We start from the raw sequence: 20,876 nt of genomic DNA, 5'->3' as shown, positions 1-20,876 counted from the left end.
ACATCTAATGCTGCAGTCATAACCACACTGACTCAAGAGTAAAGCGCAGTGTATTCATTGGGGACTTATTTCTGAGTATACATGTTTAGGATTGTACTGTTGTAATCCTATGATCATTCAAGTAAACCTGCATAGTACTGGCCTGCACAGATGATTATATATGTTGCCTGTTTGCTTTGAATGTTACTAAATACCTATGGCACATGGAGGAATACCAGCAGAGTAATTGGGTCTCCATACTATATAAGTGATATATTTTCTGTTCTGATCGGCACCTCAAGCTGACCTGATATTTGCACTAGCACCAAGAAAGTTGATTTGGCATTAGTTTACCTTGCCTACTTCCAGACTCTTTTTGGATGTGTAATTGGCTTACTTGATAAGAGGCAATGATCTGTAATGATTCAGCAAGTGAAGGCAAATTATAGCAGTTCTACACTTTTGGATTACAACTATATTTGTTACATGAATAATCCATGAACCCGTCATCTTTGTTTTTAGATAACAGGCTGCCTCTGAATTACACAGGTTGGCATGATGGTCTAACGAAAGCCTTTTCACATTTTCATGCTCAAAATAAAGAAGGCTGGAATTGTTTTGGAGTTTGTGTAGGATTCTCAAAATTTAACAGGAGCTTGTGGAATATTCTTGTGTCACTGGAGGACATCTCTGCCTATCTCTAGTCAGCTAGTCCGTAGCTGCTTCATTTTATGGCTAGGAAAATGTTCACCACTTTACCAATTTACTGTCTTTAAAAAACAAACAAACAAGGCCCTCAGAATAGTGAATGCAACCACTTTTAACATATTCTATTATCTGTGGACAGTATCTCTATGAATACTATATTGCAATGCTACATTTTTTTTCTGCTGTCTTTGGCATTTTACTGTTACCTGGCAAATTAATCACTATCTTTTCCAAAATTAATTGGGCAGAATTTGTGAGTTGGACTTAAGCTCTAGCTTTTGGTAGTATGAATTTAGGCACTTGCCATTGCTTGCGCAGCAAAAGCTATAATCAAGTGCTTGTTCATTGCAAGTGAAGCTGAGAAATCTACACATGCTCTGCTTCCCCCTTCCTCTCCCACCAAACCCCACCATTCATAAATGTATGTAGGGAAATCCTGGATACTGTGGTAACTTGCTAGTCCCTGGGGCCGTAGCTAGACCTAAGGTTTATCCCAGGATTGTCCTGGGGTCAAACCTGTTCATCTAAGTGCCACACAGGGCATCCAGAGCTCAGGCAGGGATGAACCCAGGATGATCCTGGGATAAACCTTACGTCTAGCTATGGCCTGGGTCTAGTAGAAAGCCCAAATGAGTAATAGTCATTACATAAAAAGAAGCATTTAACTCAATATTTTTGGTAGATGGTCATTACTTAGTTTTAAGGGATCGTGATATATCCTAACATGTGATTTCCTGATTTAATGTTAAACTATTTTAGATTAATAAATAATATAATTGAGGTTTTAAGAAAATTCTAAACCTTGAATCCCCCCCCACACATCTTGAGCAGGTTTTGAATGGTATGATGATGCTAAAACATAATTTAACTTTTGCTCACATGAGCAGAGAGGAACGTGGATAAAGCTCTGGGTTTGTGTGCTTTTTCTTCTTCCCATGTGGCTGAGAGGAGGAATAAACCAGAATTTAGTGTCATGTTAATGAGATTCCTTGCTTGTTGTTATATGTGAACCAGCAATTGTGATTTAAAATACATTCTAGTTTGTTAAACAAGCTAGCAAAACTACATTGCACTTGTTGTTTGCTTGTTTAGCAATCGACTAGAGTTTATTCTAAATTATGACCCCTGGTTTACATGTAAGAACAAGCCACCTAAAGTGAAACTGAAATCTGGTTTATTTCTCTTCCTGGCTGTACAGAAGAAGAGAGGCAGGGGGGAGCACAAGGCTTTGTCTGGGTCCCTTTCTGCTCATCCATGTAGTGCAAGCACTGTGTGTGTTTGTGCCAGATATAAAATGTCTCAATGGCAAGAGACATGTCAGCTGGTTTTTATGGGTTGCCTGCCTCTGATTTTTGTTTTAATTGCAGTGTTTTAGAATGCTTAGCGAGCTCATTCTACTAAAGGACAGTGAGCAACATGTTTCTTTGGGCGTTCTGTCATTAATTTTACCTTTAAAATATAGTTGTTATGTCTTATTAGCTTTTTATGTTATGTATCATTAGACTTTGACCTCCTGTTGCATTGTTTGGCTTCTTTAACAAGTGCTCATAGCTGATGCATACGTAATGAAATATACACCCCTCGTAGAGCAAAGTCTCTTAAAGCCCATGGCTAGAAGGAGAGTGTTCCTTCTCTTCTTGTCCTTTTCTCTCTCTCCCCAGACACAGAATGGGAACTTCATATCCACTCTGCTGCGCTGATATAAACTTGATGAATGTGAAACACATGCATTTAACCCAATACCATTAATCAAACTGATTTGAGTAGGACTTGTCCTCCAGCTCTGTTCTGTATTGTTAACTCTGTTGCCACTATACATGGTGGTGTTAAAAGATGGGGACAGAAGTAGCAATGACAAATTGATGAATGGTTGGTTTCCTTCTCTCCTCCCCCTATAATTCAACACAAATGGGTGGTCTTCTTCACCCCTTGACAGCCTAGGACTTGCCTATCTAAGGACTACCTGTCTCATTATGAACCTGCCCAGGTATTAAAATCTGTAATAAAAGCCTTGTGGTGACTGTGTCAAGTCACAATCTAGGGTAAGATAACATAGCAAACAGGGCAGCTTGGTTGTATCTATTTGGACTCTCCAGGGGTCACCCCTAGATCAGACTGGCTTTGCATCAAGATTTTTTTTTCTCAACTCACTCTGATACAATGTTCATAAGATTAAAAAGCAGACAGATCACTTGTTGTACAAGACACTGTAGTCAACATCTGAATTTGAATCCTCAAAGCCCAAAATAGGATCTTTGCAATATGTTAAAAGGGGGAATAAAATTTAAAGTCATTTTTAGATAATATGTGTGAGCAAAGTGTAGTGAATGTAGCTTGACTTGGTGCTGCTTCTACATAGCTAGAGAAATGTGTTTTTAGAAATCTGGGCAATTATGAAGCAACTGCTATCCAGCAGCATTGTTTGTGTTGAAGAACAGGCAGTTGGAATAAATACGGCTTCTTTCTTGGGAATTTTTACTGGCTGAGTGAGCAAATAGGCAGTAGTGGATCTCTTGGAATTGCCCCGATTTCCACAATTTGAAGTCTACAAAATATCTTTTAGGATTTTTTTTTAAAAAAGGATATGTAGTCCTCAGGAATCCTACATCCCTTGCCCCTAGGTTTGGATACATATAAAAAAATATCAAGACATTAAAAAGGAAATTAAAATAACGGCAGCTAGGGGATCTTCCATCTTGCAATGGAAACTCCATAGTTTTAGGGACAAAGAGCATGACCATGAATAGTTTCTTTTTGCTTCCTTTGAATTAAGTGCTACATAGTGGTCAGGTTTTCAGGTCCTTGTAAATAGCATCAGCAAGCACTTTGCAAAAATTATGGGGAAGCCGGTGGCCTTGATTTTTATGCTGCTACCATTTTTCTATTGTGGCTTAATGAATCAAACCAGGTGTAGCTCACTCTGAATGGGTACAATTGAATTCCCTTCTCAATAAAACACAGAAAGGTGCCTTCAAATGTGCAGCACTAGCATCCTTTTCAACTGTTTCTTAGGGTTTAAGTACCACTCTTCATGGTGCATTGAAAGGGCTCTGTCTTTTTGCTTGACTCAGTGTCATTCAATAAACTGCTGTTATTAAGTATCTTATGAATTTTGATAGAGTAGATGTAGTTCCTGCATGGCTGGGCCCAATACTCATACAAAATGTTGCTGCTGGGACCAAATTAACCCTCCCGCCCCAGTACCTAACCAAGTCTGTTCTTCTTTTTTTTATTGGAAAAAGGCCAAAGCTCAGTGTGATAGTGTGCATGTTTTGCATTCAGAAAGTCCCAGGTTTGATCCCCGGCTTCTCCAGGTAGGATGAGGAAAGAATCCTACCTGAGACCCTGGAGACCCATTGCTGCCAGTCAGTGTTGACAGTTTCGAACTACATGGTTCCATTGTCTGACTCAGTATAAGGTAGCTTCCTATGTTCCTTTGCTTGATCCAGTTTTAGGATCTCCCACACCAGCACCATTTTAGGGGAAGATCCTTTTACCCTATAGCCAGACTGTGGGGGTAGAACATCATTCAGCCTCACTGTGCTGACACAAAATATAATGCTCTATTTAAGCAGTGGGGGCGTTATCAACCTCACAAAATTTTCATTGACAAGAATTCATCTCATTGTAATATTTTATGTGGTAGACTGTGTATTGAAAGAAGCAATATATAATTCAGTGCAAGGACTCCCTCTGTATGTGAACTCATTATCTTTATTGTCCCTAAAGTACCACTAAGATTAAAAGAGGTGTCTGGTTTTTTTAAAAAAAATCAGGCTAGCTTGAAAATGTTGTAGCATTTATATGACGAATTCTGCAACCAGTAAATGAAGAGGTTATTCACTGTTGTTGATTTAAGAATGCTAGACATGTCTCATTATCTTTCACACTAGTAAAATAAAAAAGGAACATCCATTTAATATTTAGACATAGACATTGTTATCAGCATTGTGTTAATTGCATCTGCATTGGAAAATAGGCAGTTGAGTTTTAGAAGGGTTAGGTGCAATAGGCCAAAAGAATACAGATGTTGATGTATGTGTGAGCATGAACACTTACCTGCATGTGCCAGTGTGAGTGTCTTTGGCAGAATATGCTGACTTGATTATATGAGAGCAGCTGCAGTATCAGAATCTAATTCATTGCTATCCTTTGTGGGACTGTCCCATGGGAAATGGTTGATGGAGAAGGGCTTTCCATGCCTTTACAGGCTCATATCCCTGGTCTTGGAAAGAAGGCAGTGTCTTCATCAGAAATTCTGCAATATTTAAAAGGAAAGCTTGGTAATGATATGAACTCAGAATAAGGCTTTGAGGTGTGTAAAACATATATCTTCCAGTGAGCTGTGGAAGCAATGAATTCATAAATGGAATTGCTTGGGATTTTTTTTTTAAAAAAAACTCTTTTTAGAAGCAGGTATCCTGCTGACTAGTATTCTTCTGGTTTAGAATTCATGCCACCAGTGACCTGGCTCGATTATTTAGCTGGTGCTGACTGTGCTTTGAGCCTCTCAGCTGGGTTGCTGCTGCTTTCCCCTGATTTAGAATATTGATTTTTTTTTCTAAATGAGAGTTCTGGCGGTAGACTGAAAATGACATGGCAGGAGGCGAAAATGAAACACAGTGGGTGAGACCAGAACAAAATTGGAAAAAATGACACAAGAAATCAATGAGAGGTTGTTGAAACAATAATTGATTATGGGGTCTTGAAAAAGGAACATGATGTCCAACAGCATCTGAAGCTTAATAGTGAAGAGGGAGTGGGCAGATGAGAAATACGTCTTTTAGGCAAAAAAAAAAAAAAAAGAAAAAAGAAAAAAAGCACTTCCTTCTTAAATGAACATGCTTGATAATACCCCACTCTTGCTACAATGAGAATAAAGGCTGTTACCTATATGAAATTGCACAACCATAGTATGAAGAAGACTACAATATCTCATGACAAAAATAGTATAGTAATAGTACTTTTGAGTTTACTCAAATTTTCTGTGTTCCTTTGCCTAGCATAGAGGAATTGCAGGCAATTCTGATCTTGCAGATATGGGTACATTAGCAATTAACATTGCATATTCTGTGTCCCTTCTCCATTGACTTCTGACCAGTACAAGACCTTGGCAAGCTGCTGTTTTACTCCCTAGATACTTTGCACTACCCCAGTGCCAGAGCTTGGGGGTTAAACCAGTGCAACATGAACATATAAAAAGAACCTGGATACAGAGAATCCCAGTTCAACACACCCTTGGCAGTTATGGGCGTTGGTTTCTGAGATAGCACTTCCTGTGTTATATGGTATACCTCTCTTGAAACAGAGAAAAAGTCTTTGGAGAATGGGGAGAAAAAAAAGTATGGTTTTTTTCTTAAAATGTTCACTGACCACATCCACACATGATTTTTGTAACTTGGCTGGTGTTTTCTACCAGAAGAAAAGCTCTTGGGAAGAGGCCCACAACTATTTTTCTTACTAACTACCCTCTATTTGTCCTTCCTACCAAATCACCACCAGCACCCCCACCCCCACCCCAGTGCAGGGGGCTTCAGAGATAGTCAGAAGGATGTCATTAGTTGTGGAATATAGAGAACATAAGAGTGCAGGAGCTTCCCCTTGTGGTTTTTATATTGTGTCCAAATCCCTATGCAAGCGAGAAGATTCCTCTTTGCCCAAGCAAGGGCTTGGGACAGAGACAGTTTACTCTTGCTTGTGAAGCAGCTTGGAGAAGTAGAGAATCAATAGGAGTCTCCCCCTTGGTTGTTTAAAATTCTGCAAACTACAGAATTAGCATCTCCTTGAGCCTTCTGCACTGCAGTTTGGGTGCAATAAGAAGCAGCAAGGGATACTTGGTGGTAAGAATAGTAGTAAAGGATGCAAGTGAATAAGCACTTGGCTGCAGGACAGTTTCTTTCCTGTTTAATTGTTTCACTGCCCCTTCCCTCCAGGAAAAGAAAGCCTTCCAAGTTGAGTGCCTGAGATGGAAGCACCACAACCTTCACTTTAATGTGGTGGCAGAAACTGTCAAATCAGCCAGTTGTTGTAGAGTGAGCAAAGTTTAGCAAAATGCATTGCACAAGACACCTTAAACCCTGCTGCTTAACCAAAAGCCTTTAACCAGCAGGGTTTAAGGTGTTTTCTGAACAGACCCATAGACCTGGTTCAGACAACATGCTAAACCATGCTGCTTAACCACAAAATGGTTAATGGAATGCATTGTCCTTAATGCATTCCATTAACCATTTTGTGGTTAAGCAGCATGGTTTAGCGTGTTGTCTGAACCAGGCCACTGTATGTATGGCCTGCCAAGATTCAACATAGCTGTTGTTTCCAAGTGACTAAGACCTGCTTCACATGTAACGACAAACCATCAATTTACAGATTCATGTTTTTGTTAGTTTTCATTATTGGGACTGGTAATACAAACAGTACAGTATGGATGTTTATCATTCTACTTCTTTTAGGCATGCCTCTAAAGTCATTGTTTAGTACAGCCGATAAAATCAGACAAATATGCTTTTATAGATTCTGTCAAACACATGCTTTTTCCTTGGTATGCAGTCCTGTACATGAGAGTTGATTAATAGTAAAAGGTTGCAGGAAGCATCTCTGTTTGTGCTGTGGTTTTTATTTAACGCGCTTGGGTTTTTCTCCTTTATTATGGCCTTGAGAACAAGGAGAACTGGTGCTGGATAGCATTTTATGTAATGATTCACATTTGCAAAGTGGTGTGTAAGCATTTAGTAAATGAATTCTTGCAGCTCATCACAGCCTCCAGGTAGGGAACTATGTCTAAGAGATGACACAGTTTTAATGGCAATCTAATATGTGAACACCCTGAAGGGAATGTTGGCTGTAGCTTAATGATTGTTACTGTTAACCTAGTGCAACTGCCTGAGGATTTGTACTTTGTTCTGTCTTTACAACACAAACAACCTTGATTGAAATGAAAGATTGAAAATATTTTTCCCCACTGCAACTCCCCTACTTAAGTCAGGAAGCAATTCTTAACCTATGTCAGAGTTTATTTTATTTTATTTTTTACTTAGCACATTTACATTCTACCATTCCTTCAAGGATCGCAAGGTAGCATATATATCTCTCCTCTCCAATATATTAACGCAGCAACCCTGTATAGTAGGTTAGGCTGAGAAATAGTGATTCTGGCCCATGGTGGCCTAGAGAGTTTCATGGCTGAGTAAAACTTTGAATCTGGACTTAGTTTGTGCTTGTACTGCCTTGCCTTACAGGGCTATTGTGAGGATAAAATGGGATAAAATGCCACGTTGAATTCCTTGGAGGATGGATGGGATATTAAAACCTTAAAGGACACCCTGGTTTATTTTACTTTATATTATTGCATTTAAAGCTGATACTTTGAATGTGGTTCTTACACAAATTTTTGGTAGCGGTTTTCAGAATTGCAGGTTGAACAGGTGACAGGTTTATTTATAGCTACTTTTACAGATAAAGTGAAGATGATGGAGCACAAGTGTCTGACCATCTGCCTGCACACTGCAGATGTGAATGGAAAGAATCAATTGTATAATTAAATAGAATTTATTTACTTCGAAGTTAGCCTTTTTAGTTTTCAATTATAATGTTGGCAACTAGTTTTCCTTTCTCCAAAGGAGCTATATATATTTAATTGAGCAAGGCCTGACTGAATTGAGCAAGGGCTGGCAACATTGGCATTGCCCCATTGTTTCATGGATAATGGTAAATATATAAAAAGTTGCCAAGACTTTTTATATATTATATTAATATATATGTATGTATGTATGTATGTAACAAAACAGGGCAGCCCGTTTACTAACAGGGACTGGCCGGCGAGATCACATTATGCCAGTCCTTTTACAACTTCATTGGCTGCCAGTCCAGGTCCGGGCCCGATTCAAAGTGCTGGTATTGACATTTAAAGCCCTAAATGGTTTGGGGCCAGGTTATTTGAAGGAACGCCTCCTCTCATATGTACCTGCCCGGACCTTAAGATCATCTACAGGAGCCCTTCTCCGTGAGCCCCTGCCAAAGGAAGTGAGGCAGGTGGCTACTAGGAGGAGGGCTTTCTCCGCTGTGGCACCCTGGCTGTGGAATGAGCTCCCCAGAGAGGTCCACCTGGCACCTACACTGTACTCTTTTCATTGCCAGCTGAAGACTTTTTTATTCTCTCAGTATTTTAACACTTAATTTTAACTTAAATTTAAATTTTCTGTTCTAACTCTGTATTTTAATCTTATATCAATTTTGCTGCGTGGTTTTATCCTGGCTGTGCTTTTTATACTGTATTTTGTATTTGTGCTTTTAACGTGTTGGTTGTTTTATTATGGTTTTAATTTTTGTGAACTGCCCAGAGAACTTCGGCTGTTGGGCGGTATAAAACTGTAATAAATAAATAAATAAATATTCATAGTTAATGGTAAATATATAAAAAGTTGTCTAGACCAAAAAGTTAAACATTAAAAATTGTGTAAAATGTGTTCAATAGAAGCCACACACACACATAAAATTATTCCCCAAACCAGCCAACAGACTTTACAAAAGCAGAGAAAACATCATCCATGGGACATAAATGGCAGCTCAAACCAATCCCTCAGCATAGCTGCCAATCTAAAAGACATACAGAAGAACACAGCCCGTGCCATTTCCATTCCTGTGCTACAAAAGCCAATAATATATACCTACTTTTTAGAAGGTGAATGATCAAATTGAGTTAACATGCTTGAGGGTTTTTTTGCTAATGGGGAAGGAATGTCCCCCACCCTCACAAATTAGCAAAAACAAGTAAATCCCAGCTACCCACCATTTTAATAACAACAACAACAACAACAACAACAACAATAATAATAGAATCAGAATTACTAGCATATGGTAGTATGTTTGATGATTGGACATGGGATTATATATTACTCAGGAGGGAGAACTCAACACTGTAACATTTAGCTTTTCCCTAATTGAAACACTGGCGCAGGATGTATCAGCTTTTGGGAAGTATTTTAACTTGGTGTTAATGTGGAATTAAATGGGAAATTAGAATTATATGAGAGAGATTATAATGTTTTGATGAATCCACCTCTTCAAATTTAGGTTTCAGTTCATATGATCTTACATTTTAAAATTGCTATTTCTTAGCTATGCCTTTGAGTTGCAACTTTAATGTTTGAGTCTATTGTTCTGTTTTCTTCAAACCATGCTGAATCTGACAAGCTTCTAGGAAATTTGAAATCCAGCTAGTGTTTGCTGTCTACTCTGAACAGGCCATATGACAAATGCCGGATGTGCCATAATGGCCATAATGTCAGCTGTAACATATTTTGTAGTAATCAAAATCCAAATTGAGCAGGTGTACATTTTATATCGATCTCTGTTGGATTTCATAATGTTGGTTTTGCTGTGTGTGTTCTCTCCTAACAAAAATACCTCTTGTTTTTATTTCAGCAAGGGAAACCCTATGTCTTTGATAGAGTGTTACCTTCCAATACATCCCAAGAACAAGTCTATAATGCTTGTGCCAAACAGATTGTTAAAGGTAAGAAATGTTCAGTTTGTCATGATAGAAGGGATGGAGTTGAGCACAAGTAGTAACTGTTAATAAGCCCAGATGGGGGGAGGGGAAGGAAGACATGTGAATGGCTTGTCATTTTTTCCTTTGTTTCTGTTGATAAGTGCGATGCTGGAGTTACGGATCTCACATGGTGATATCTACGAACTTCTGAAATCCTCAGCATGTACTCATGAGTGTGTCTCTACGTCCTGTGTTGTAGTGGAAATGGAAAAATGTGTAATTTTTGATTCCTCTTCTGTGTATCAAGGGAGAGACTGTGGCTCTGTGGTAGAGCACTTGCTTTGCATACAGGAGATATCAGGTTTAATCTCCTGTCATCTCCAGTTAAAAAGGATCAAGTAGCAGGCAATGTGACAACCTCTTTGGCTATGTTTGTGCATAATGATAAGACAGGATTACAGAGAATCCTGGTTTATTGTGAATGCACTGGTGCACACAATTCATTCGTTCCTGCCTGGTAGCATAACAGCTAAACAAACCAGGAAGGGTTTGTTTAATACATCATCTGAACTACAGAGCACCTGTAGACATGAGACTGTGTTAACATGGTTTACTAAACAAATGTTAGCCTGAGGTTTTGCACAGACCCCTGCGCAGTGCAGGAAAAGGAGTAATGGACTGACGAAATTTAAGGAAATAACGACTCACAAGTGCTCAGATGTTGATGCATGCACCATGCCATTCTATGACAAGTTGGCAACAATTCTACTGGACAGGAGGGATGCGACATCCAGGGATATTGCTGACAGCAGCATATTAGTGTCACATCACCCACTCAGAAACAGATTCATGGCAGGAAGCATGCCCTGCACTAGCTGGAGTAATTATCCACATGTTATCCATAGCTATGTACTGTGCCCATTTGCAGCCCATGCTGTTTTCATGATCACAAAGATGGCTGGGTGAGGAAGAAGTTGATGAGGGGTTCTTGGTTCCATAGACTCACGACAAGAGTGGGATGGAAAGGGGCTTTGCCAGCACCTGCAGGGAAATAGTCAAGTTAAGGGGCTCCTCCCAGCACTGATCATGACCATGGCAGCTAGGAATGCTTTACTGTTCGAACAATGCAGGGTTTCAAACATCCGTAGGGAAAATGGGTAGCAGGTGGGAAGAGTTTCATCAGTACAGTACAAGCATTCCTGAGAGCAGCCAAAAAGTATTACATACCCAAAATGCAGAGGGGCCCAGTGGTGAAGAGGCTGCTGACATTATGAAACCTTGCCAGCAGCGGCCTGCACTTCGTGTTGCAAAGGCTCTTGGGATACATGTTGAGAGTGAGTGAGGAGGGTGGAATACAACCAGAGAATTGGGAAAACAAGCTACAATATGTTCACTCATCTGACAGCCAACTTTTGAGTTACCTCTGGGTAAGGCAACAACCTATGAGTTAGCTTTCTCAACCTTGAGGTGATTACAAGAGATGTATCATCTTTTCAAAATATAGGTTAGAATAAATTTTTCTGAAAGAAAGTGCACTTAAGGCTGCATCCACATTATGTTTTGTTTACAGATGCTTCTCTCTCTAAGCCCTCTTTCAAATAAGTAAACATTGCTATTTGTGTAAAGCCGTGATTGCGATGTGTTACAAATACTGAGATTACCTTCTTTATCTTTATTAAGATGAGGCATTTGTAAGACTTAACCATTGATGTGACTCTCTACTGGGTGGAACAGAGAGTAAAGACAGTTCGGAAGCTGCAGCTTGTGCAAAATGCAGCGGCCAGATTGATAACTGGAACCAGAAGGTTTGAACATATAAGACCGACTTGGCCCATTTATATTGGCTGCCTGTATGCTTCCGAGCCCGATTCAAGGTGCTGGTTTTAACCTATAAAGCCTTACATGGCTTGGGACCACAATACTTGATGGAACACCTCTCCCGACATGAACCTACCCGTACACTGCGCTCAACATCTAAGGTCCTCCTCCGAGTGCCTACTCCGAGGGAAGCTCGGAGGATGGCAACAAGGGAGAGGGCCTTTTCAGTGGTGGCCCCCCAGTTATGGAATGATCCCCCCGATGAGGCTCACCTGGTGCCAACATTGTTATCTTTTCAGCGCCAGGTCAAGACTTTTCTCTTCTGCCAAGTATTTAACAGCATTTAACAACATATGCTAAGTTTGTTTGTTTTTTAATGGACCCCAGGACTGCTATTATTTAAATGGATACTGTTGTTTTATACGTTGTTTTTATATTTTTGATGGTTTTAAATTTTGTATACTTTTTAATGTTCACTGTTTTTAACTTTTGTAAACCGCCCAGAAAACTTCGACTATGGAGTGGTATATACATTTAATAAATAAATAAATAAATAAATAAATAAATAAATAAACTGTTGTTTCCTGGGCCTATAGTTCCTAATCTTCATATTTCTCATCTTTGACCAAGCTAATCTGGCTCAGGTGTAGCCTTTGTCTTGGATATAGATCATCCATCTGCTTGTTTTCTCTGGGCTGATATTAATAAATCAGATAGAAATCATTTGGTGTTTATCACAATCTTTTTAAATTAATAATTTAACACGTCGGCCTATATTTTCAGTGGCACCCTGGCCCTGAGGATTTATTGTGGAGTTTGTTGTTTTGTTCAATAGTAATTATGTCAGTTGGTATAGATACTTATAGCTTTAGTATGCCGACATGCAGTTTTGAATTTGGTGATTCATTTCAGAAAGGCATAGCGATGGTAAATCACTGATTTTTCTGCCTTGCCATCCTAAATCCCACATACAATATATTTCTCTCGCTTCTCCAAATATGCAAAGAGTTATTTTAGAGGTGTGTGTGTGTGTGTGAGAGAGAGATTTGGGTAATGGAGCACTGTACATCCCAGAAGTGTGTTCAATGCCTCCTTCTTTGCAGTATGTTAATTTTGATTTTTGAAGCCTTAATAGCAATCTCATATAGATTCTCTCTCCTCCATTTTTCTCATATCTTGCTCTGGCTGTTGCTTGTTAGGCTAATAAAATGCTTTAGTCCATTTTCTGTGCAGGGGAAATGACTGTCCTATCTGCTGAATCCTGCTGAATGAAAGGAATTAAGCACCATGGTTACTAGACAGTGATTTTGGAGAGCATGGAAATAAGAAATGGCCAATATACACAGACTGGCGGGCATTTTTCTTTTTTACTGTAGCTGTTTACAAGGCAAATCTGGAGTCTTGGATAAAGGCAAAATGATATTTTAATGGATTCTTTGGAATAATTGGCTACTGGACTCTTCTCAATACACAGTGCATAAACGATTGATTGCTGCATTTGGGTTGTTTGCATGCTTGGCATGAGAGAGAGAGAGGGGGGAGGGACAAGGACAGAGGGTAGCATTCAGTAAGGTTTATGGACTGTACCCCTCCTGGAAAAACACATTTTCATGTGTGTCACAGCTTTTCCCTAGAAGCGCGATATTGCAGCCGCATGTGGACCTGGTCTGGCTAGGCTGGCTGTACACATGGCCCCTACTGGATACCAGACAGAGATGGTGTCTGGATGATTGCAGGGGGGAAGGAAGCCATCATGGTGTTGTAAAATGAGTATGAAACCACCCCTACTGTGCTGCATGCTGGGTTGTTCGACACGCCAACCTGTGCTGCAGCATGGGTAATTACGTAAATACTGGACGCAGGCATGGAAATGAAAATCTGAACCCAGCCAGAAACAGGATGAATCAAAGCATATGCACTAGATATTTGGAAGTGTACAGTTGTGTTTGGAACTTGGCTTATTAGTAATGAGGAATGTGCAAGTTTAAGCTGCCCAATTGCTGCTGTTTGGCTTCTCCTCCAAGTAGGAGTAACGAAACAACCCTCAGACCTTTCCTGTGGTTTCTTTATGTCTGAACTGGGATTTCTGACTTGTCTCTCCCTAAATAAACCAGAGCCGTAATAGGAGAGGGTCTCGGCTAGACAGGGTGATATCCCATAATACTAGACCCCGAAATCATCCCATGAAGCTGATTGGTGGGAGGTTCAGGACAGATGAAAAGAATGACTTCTTCATACAGCTCATAGTTAAATTATGGAATTTGCTACCACAAGATGTAGTGTTGGCCACAAATTTGGATGGCTTTAAAAGAGGGTTGGATAAATTCCTGGAGGAGAAGGCTATGAATGGCTACTAACTCCAGTATTAGAGGCTTTAAACCTATATACCAGTTGCTGGGGAACATGGGTGGGAGTGTGCTGTTGTACCGTGTCCTGCTTGTGGGTCCCTGGTTGACAGCTTGTTGGCCACTGTGTGAACAGAGTGCTGGACTAGATGGACCCTTGGTCTGATCCAGCATGGGTCTTCTTATGTTCTTATGAATTGGCCCAGGTGGAATAATCACCAGAATGCAATGCTGGGTGATAAGGAGGGACCAAATCCTGAAGTGCCATTTTAATAAGCCATCAGCTTATGCTGTTGGGATGGAGGTGAGACATGAAACTGCAACTGGAAGGATATAGGATTTGTCCAGTAATGGGGGGAAAGCAAGACACCCACTACACAAATGAAGAACAGCAAATCAAGACCACTCTTATTGCACAAAGAGATAATCAGGATGCCCTAAGAAAGCAAGGTAATGGTGTATGCCTATTATTGAGCTGAAATTAGCATTAGCATTGTAGAAATCCATAACCAGGGGAAGAGCAGGAACATCTGGAAAGAAACTCACTAGCATTTAGAAGAGCAGCATGGAGTAGACCAGCAGCAACCGCATTTTGCCATAGTGTGTTGAGTGTGTGCATATGTGTTTGTGTATAAAGAAACCAGGATCCTGAAAACATGCATCTACAGTGCAGTTTAGAGCTCTCCATTCAGCACCATCCCTCTGGACAGCTCCATGGATGTGAGTGGACTGGCGTTTAAGCAAATTAAGGGAGCATTTAATGGAAGTCTGACTATTTCTCGCTCAATTGCTGCTAGCTTTGCGAACTACACACTTGTTTATTTGAAAAAATATAACAATGCTACTGCATTAAATCACACCATATTTACGTATAAATCAGCAAAACTATGTGTTAAATGTACAAGACAGGGATAGCCTAATATTCTTTTAAAATATTTGATCTCAGTATCTATCTATGGAGGTATTACAAAAGTCATATATTTTTTAGTAACATTGTCATATAAAAATATGGGATACCTCAGTCTGGTCATTTTAAAATTAGTGACGTTCAATGCATGGACGGTAAAAAAAAAAATCATCTGGTTCACAGGTATCCATGGAAAACAACAATTGATTGCTTTACCAGAGGAAACCATTGTCTCAGTAATATCCAAGTATAATTTCTTTTTGACCAAGCTCACCATGCACTGAACTGAAAATCAATATGATGTTGTTTTCAGGACGGCATTCAGAATGAGACTTTGCAATTCCACATAATTGCAAGTTCTCTGGCCATTTAGAGACTCCTTTGTAAGTACATGAGGCATAATGCTAAGTACAAGAGCATAAATTAGTGTATTTAAGTGTCTAAGGATGTGTAAAACCTCTAATTCCCATTTCCCATTTTGTGAATTTATTGCTATTAAGTCTCTCACTAAAAGGAACAGATTTTCTTACTGTCAAGACTGTGGTTCTGATATTATGTCATTGTTATGCTTATATCCTGCTTTTTGCCCTCTTGCAAGGAACCCAAGGCAGCTTACATGGCCCTCCTCCTTTCCATTTTGTTCTCATAACAGCCCTGGGAGGTAGCTTAGGCTGAGAGTCAGTGACTGGCCAAAAGTCACCCACTGCGGTTCAGTGAGATAGAGCACATGCTTTGCATGCAGAAGGTCACAGGTTTGATCCCGGGTTTCTCCAGGTAGGGCAAGGAAAGAATCCTCCCTGAAATCCTGGAGAGTTGCTGCCAGTCAGTGTTGACAATACTGGGCTAGATGGACCAATGGTGTGATTCAGTAAAATCAGCTTCCTATGTTTCTATATTCCTAATTCCAATTTTAAAACTTTCAGTTTTCCTAATTCTCTTGTTTATATTTGTAAAATCATATATTTTATAAGCCAAAGTAACTTTTCAAAATTTTGGGGGAAAATACACAATCTCTTTCAACAATTATATATAATTTGTACTATCTACTGATGCTGAGTGTGCTTCATTTCCTCTCAAAAAGATTTAGGCACTGATTACCCCCTCTTGCCATCTGATCTCCAACATAAATTACTCTTGAGGATGTGGGTTATAAAGGGTGGCTATCTATAGTCATAATGTGTGGAGAATGGTTTGCTTTTATTTATCACCATCCAAACTTGTAGTGGGGTGATAGTCACCCTTATTTTGGGGGGTGGGGGGCTAGTCCGCCCCCGAATCCTCTTGCTGGTATCCCATCAGGCATTGCAAGTTCTACCAGCTGGACTAGAGCAGTAGCTACTGGTTTGGTCGTTCTTGCCAAGGGACTCTGTGGTCGCCAAAAATAACCAACAGTGTGTGATAAAATAGTTAATGGTGCTCGATACGATAACCAACAGTTGTTCAAATAATCAACTCTGCACAGTGTTGGTTATTTGTATTGGTTACTTCAGCCGAATAACCAACCATGCTATGAAAAAGTCCCTACAGATGACACAAAAACCAACCGTTGACTATTTAAACGACTGTTGGTTATCGTGTCATCTGAACCCAGTCTTTGTCTCATGCAAACACACATACATGCTTCCATGAATGATAAAAATCCAGAGTCTCATGCTTCTAGGTTTCATAGAATCATAAGCAAGAGAAGTCCGGGGTCCCTCTGTTTTCAAGAGTGCAGCTACTGGAATCAGCCTTGTGACACCTCTTTTTCCATTAAACAAGAAGGTAGAAGGTTTATAAAATAATCTTAGGTGGAGAAGAAATGGTAGATGAACATTAAATTTGGTGTTGATTTATTTCCTTTGGAATCTAGGATAGATCATAGTTTTCTCCATTCCTTACCTTCCCAAATGAATAAACTGGACACTAACCAGTATCCAAAGGAGATTTATGAAGGAAAGCAATAGGAAGGTACAAAGGATGTTGTTATCTAAATTAGATCTGGCTGCCAAGAAATCCGGTTTCTTTATGTTACCTTAGCAACACAGTACATCTGTACATTTTCTACCAGATATCCTCATTTAATTTCCCAATTCCTTCGTCTTTTGGTTAAATGATGACTAATGCATATGGTGCTTTTTCCTTGGTAATTTGTAAATGTAACAAATTCCATTTTCTCCCCTTTCAGATGTTCTGGAGGGCTACAATGGTACAATTTTTGCTTATGGTCAAACATCTTCAGGAAAAACACATACCATGGAGGTAAGAGTGATTCTCAAAATAGACATTTATTGTCAGTAACAGCAGCTTAAAAATTGCTGATATAGACTTTACTCCTAAAATAGAAAAAGATAAAATAAAAGATAGATAACCTTTAAAAATTCAGTTTCATGAAAAACATGTTTTGATTTGTGTGTGTGTAAATCATAAATACATACCTTGTGATTTGCATAACCGAAATGTTCTAGTCTGGGCACAGATATTCTCTTGCTGTCTCCCCCCGCACCCACCCTTGTTTATTCCTGAGCAGTGTACTAGACCTCCTGCTTTTCGTCACCCCATTATAGATGGAGATGTCAGTCTCATTTGCATTGCCCTTCTTGGAGTCATATTCATGCATATTCTGGTGTATAAAACTGAGCTTGTAAAATAGTACTCATCAGAATGGAATTGAGCTGCAAAGCCCAAAATTTAAGCTGGGATATAGCTACGTCTTAAGCCCATGCAGAACGCGATAGTATTCAGTGGGTCAATTGCATACTGCGCTGAATAAGGGAAGCTTATCCTCCAAGTGAGGTCCTTTTAGGTGATCATTTAATCACTTGTTGTTTTTAATCCCTTGTGGTTTTGCAAACATTAAATTGCAGTGTCTGCTTGCTCATATGGTAATAGCCTAATAGTGGGTAGAATTCTTTCACAGCATGGACATCACAAGGTTGGCTTATCAGAAGGTAATTTTACTCTCTTCCTATGCAATGGCACATTCTTCAGTCAAAGGGTAAACCCATGGATTTGCAAACTGCATTCTGGGCTTCCTTCAGGGCTTCCTTAATGAGACATCTGATAATGGCCAAGGGTCCATAAATCTTGTTTGGGCTTAGTTGCCAACAGTAGTTTCAACTAGCAAACAATGCTGAGCTTTATGCATTTATTAAATACATTTCTATACTGCCCAATAGCTGAGGCTTATGGTACACAAAACAGAGCTTTTTAACTTTCTTCTACATGGAGGCAAAGTGTATCCTTCTTCTAAGAGAGAAATGGCGTGTGTGTGTGTGTGTAGCAACTCTCTTCTTCCAACCCATGACACAGCTGGAATGCATCGTCACAAGAACCAGTCTAGTGCCATGCTTTTTGTGTCTCTAGTTTGTCAGTGGCAAATGCACTCATGTGGCAGAGGTACTGGAATCTTTCCCTGCTTATTGCTAGACAAAAATGTCTGGTCATATGAATGACTGTGTTTGTGGACCTTCGGCAGTGGGAGATGAGCTTTCCCAAAAGTCATTCAGCTTCTTTCTTTATAAATGAACATGCAACTTAAACTCAAATTGAGCAAGGAAATAATTTGCATGCTAGAAGTGGTCCACAGCACAGTCCTTACCATTATTTTAATAGTGCACATCTCTGGTTTCAGAGTTTATTAACTGTGCATTATGTAACATATTTCAATGGGCTCATGGTAGCAGTCTCCCTTGTCTACCGTGGTATTATTATTATTATTATTATTATTAATAATAATAATAATAAATAATTTATTTCTTACCCACCTCTCCACTTGGTTCGAGGTGGGGAACAACAGTGAATATAAAACACATTGAAAACATAGCATACATGATTAAAACATCCTTAAAACATCCTAAAAACACGCTAAAATGTGTTGGTTATTTGTGTTGGTTATTTTGGCTGAATAACCAGCCATGGTATGAGAACATCCCTAAAGATGACACAATAACCAACCGTTAATTATTTAACCCACCTTTGACTATTTAAGCCACAATAGGTTATTGTGCCCTCTGAAGTCAGTATATTGGTTGTTAACCACAAACAACCCAAAGTTCACAAGCCAACAACAAAACATAGGTACTCTTCCTGGGTTATTTGTGGTTAATTATCCATAGTTAAAACATAGTACAGGGTTTGAATGTAATAATCAACAACAAGCCATAAGTGACCCATATTTTAGATTGTTACTATGTGTGAACAACATTGGTGATTACTTCTATTTGCATTGGTGATTACTTCTATTTGCTAATTGGTGATTACTTCTATTTGCATTTTAAAAAGATTTTAAGAAAACTTAACATAGCTTGTCTTAAGACATTGAAGGATGGGTTGACCAAAAGCTCACACAAATTAATGGATGTTTAGTTAGCCAGAAGTAAGTGAATAATTGCCTTTTGTTTCTTATAAAATAATTGATTCCCTCGGTAGCTTTCCCACCTTTCCTTTTAAGCTAAAACTGGAATAAATGCCACCTTACCTTATCTAAGTCTTTGCTACTTTTTAAGAGGTAGTTTTGAGGGTGGAGTAGGCAAGGGGAATCATCTACTTGTTCTGTGCAGCTGCTGCTGCTGCACAGTAATCCCCCAGCTCAGAATGTAATTAAATCAAAATGCCTTTGGTACTTGAGCTGGTGGAGGGGGAAAACACCCAATTTACATTCAGAATTACAGGCTCAGATTTTTGTAGGAAAAGAGGGGTGTGTTTTCCATCTTTTCTTATATGATTCTTCTTACAAGGTTTTAAACACAGATCCTGGCCTATACTAGTTGGGTTTTTTTAAAAAATCCTCCTTTTAACTCCAGCCTTCTTCTTGTAATACTATTACGCATACTTTTTGCTGGGGGAGTGGGGTCTCTAAGGATGAGGGATCAATAATTCCTCATGATAAAGGAAGATTTCACACTTAAATTTGTAATGCTTCAGAGTTCCCTGGCTGGAAAAGACTTTGAATTTTAAAGGGCAGATACTTTACAGTTTACCAGTTCTTTCGTAATCTATAGTACCTCTCCTTACATCCCACTTTACCTCTTTCGTGATCCTCTAGTATCCCATTTTTTGCCATATTCTGTGAATACCTTGGATCTCCCAGTATAAGTAAATGTTTGGCATCATAAGAGCCTTGTGTGGCGCAGACCGGTAAAGCAGCAGTTTCTGCAGCTGAAACTTTCCCCACGGCCTGAGTTCGATCCCAGCGGAAGCTGGTTTCAGGCAGCCGGCTCGGGTCGACTCAGCCTTCCATCCTTCTGAGGTCAGTAAAATGAGTACCCAGCTAGCTGGGGGAAAGGTAATCATGGCTGGGGAAGGCAACGGCAAACCACCCCGCTATAAGGCCTGCCAAGAAAACGTCAGCGAAAGCTGGCGTCCCTCCAAGAGTCAGTAATGACTCAGTGCTTGCACGAGAGGTTCCTTTCCTTTCCTTGGCATCATAAAGCTCTGCATGTTTCTTGAGACATGGGTTTCTTAGTCAGGAGCTTATTGCACCTGGTGCAACTTGCCTACAGATGTGTTGGACTTTAAGTTGGCACAAGACTGTTTAATAACAATCTCCCCCCCCCGCCCCATTTCTCCCTCCCAAATATCACTGATAATTAGAGGATGGGAAAATCTGAGGAGAACCCTTGAGTTAGGCAGCTATATATAGCCTGCTAGT

The 20,876-nt window shown here is 39.6% G+C and overlaps 1 protein-coding gene across 2 annotated transcripts in view; it reads left to right on the top strand.

Annotated features, from left to right (window-relative positions):
* The window catches only part of KIF5C (kinesin family member 5C), an 84,504-nt gene that overhangs the window by 5,509 nt on the left and 58,119 nt on the right, over positions 1-20,876 (top strand). For both annotated transcript variants that reach the window (XM_063116567.1, XM_063116568.1), the window contains exons 2-3: positions 10,108-10,198; positions 17,412-17,485. In XM_063116567.1, coding sequence (XP_062972637.1) covers positions 10,108-10,198; positions 17,412-17,485 — 165 coding nt within the window. The remainder of the gene's footprint in view (positions 1-10,107; positions 10,199-17,411; positions 17,486-20,876) is intronic.

Source organism: Elgaria multicarinata, chromosome 2 (assembly GCF_023053635.1).
Source record: "Elgaria multicarinata webbii isolate HBS135686 ecotype San Diego chromosome 2, rElgMul1.1.pri, whole genome shotgun sequence".
NCBI lineage: Eukaryota > Metazoa > Chordata > Lepidosauria > Squamata > Anguidae > Elgaria > Elgaria multicarinata.
This window is presented reverse-complemented; position numbering and strand designations above follow the sequence as displayed.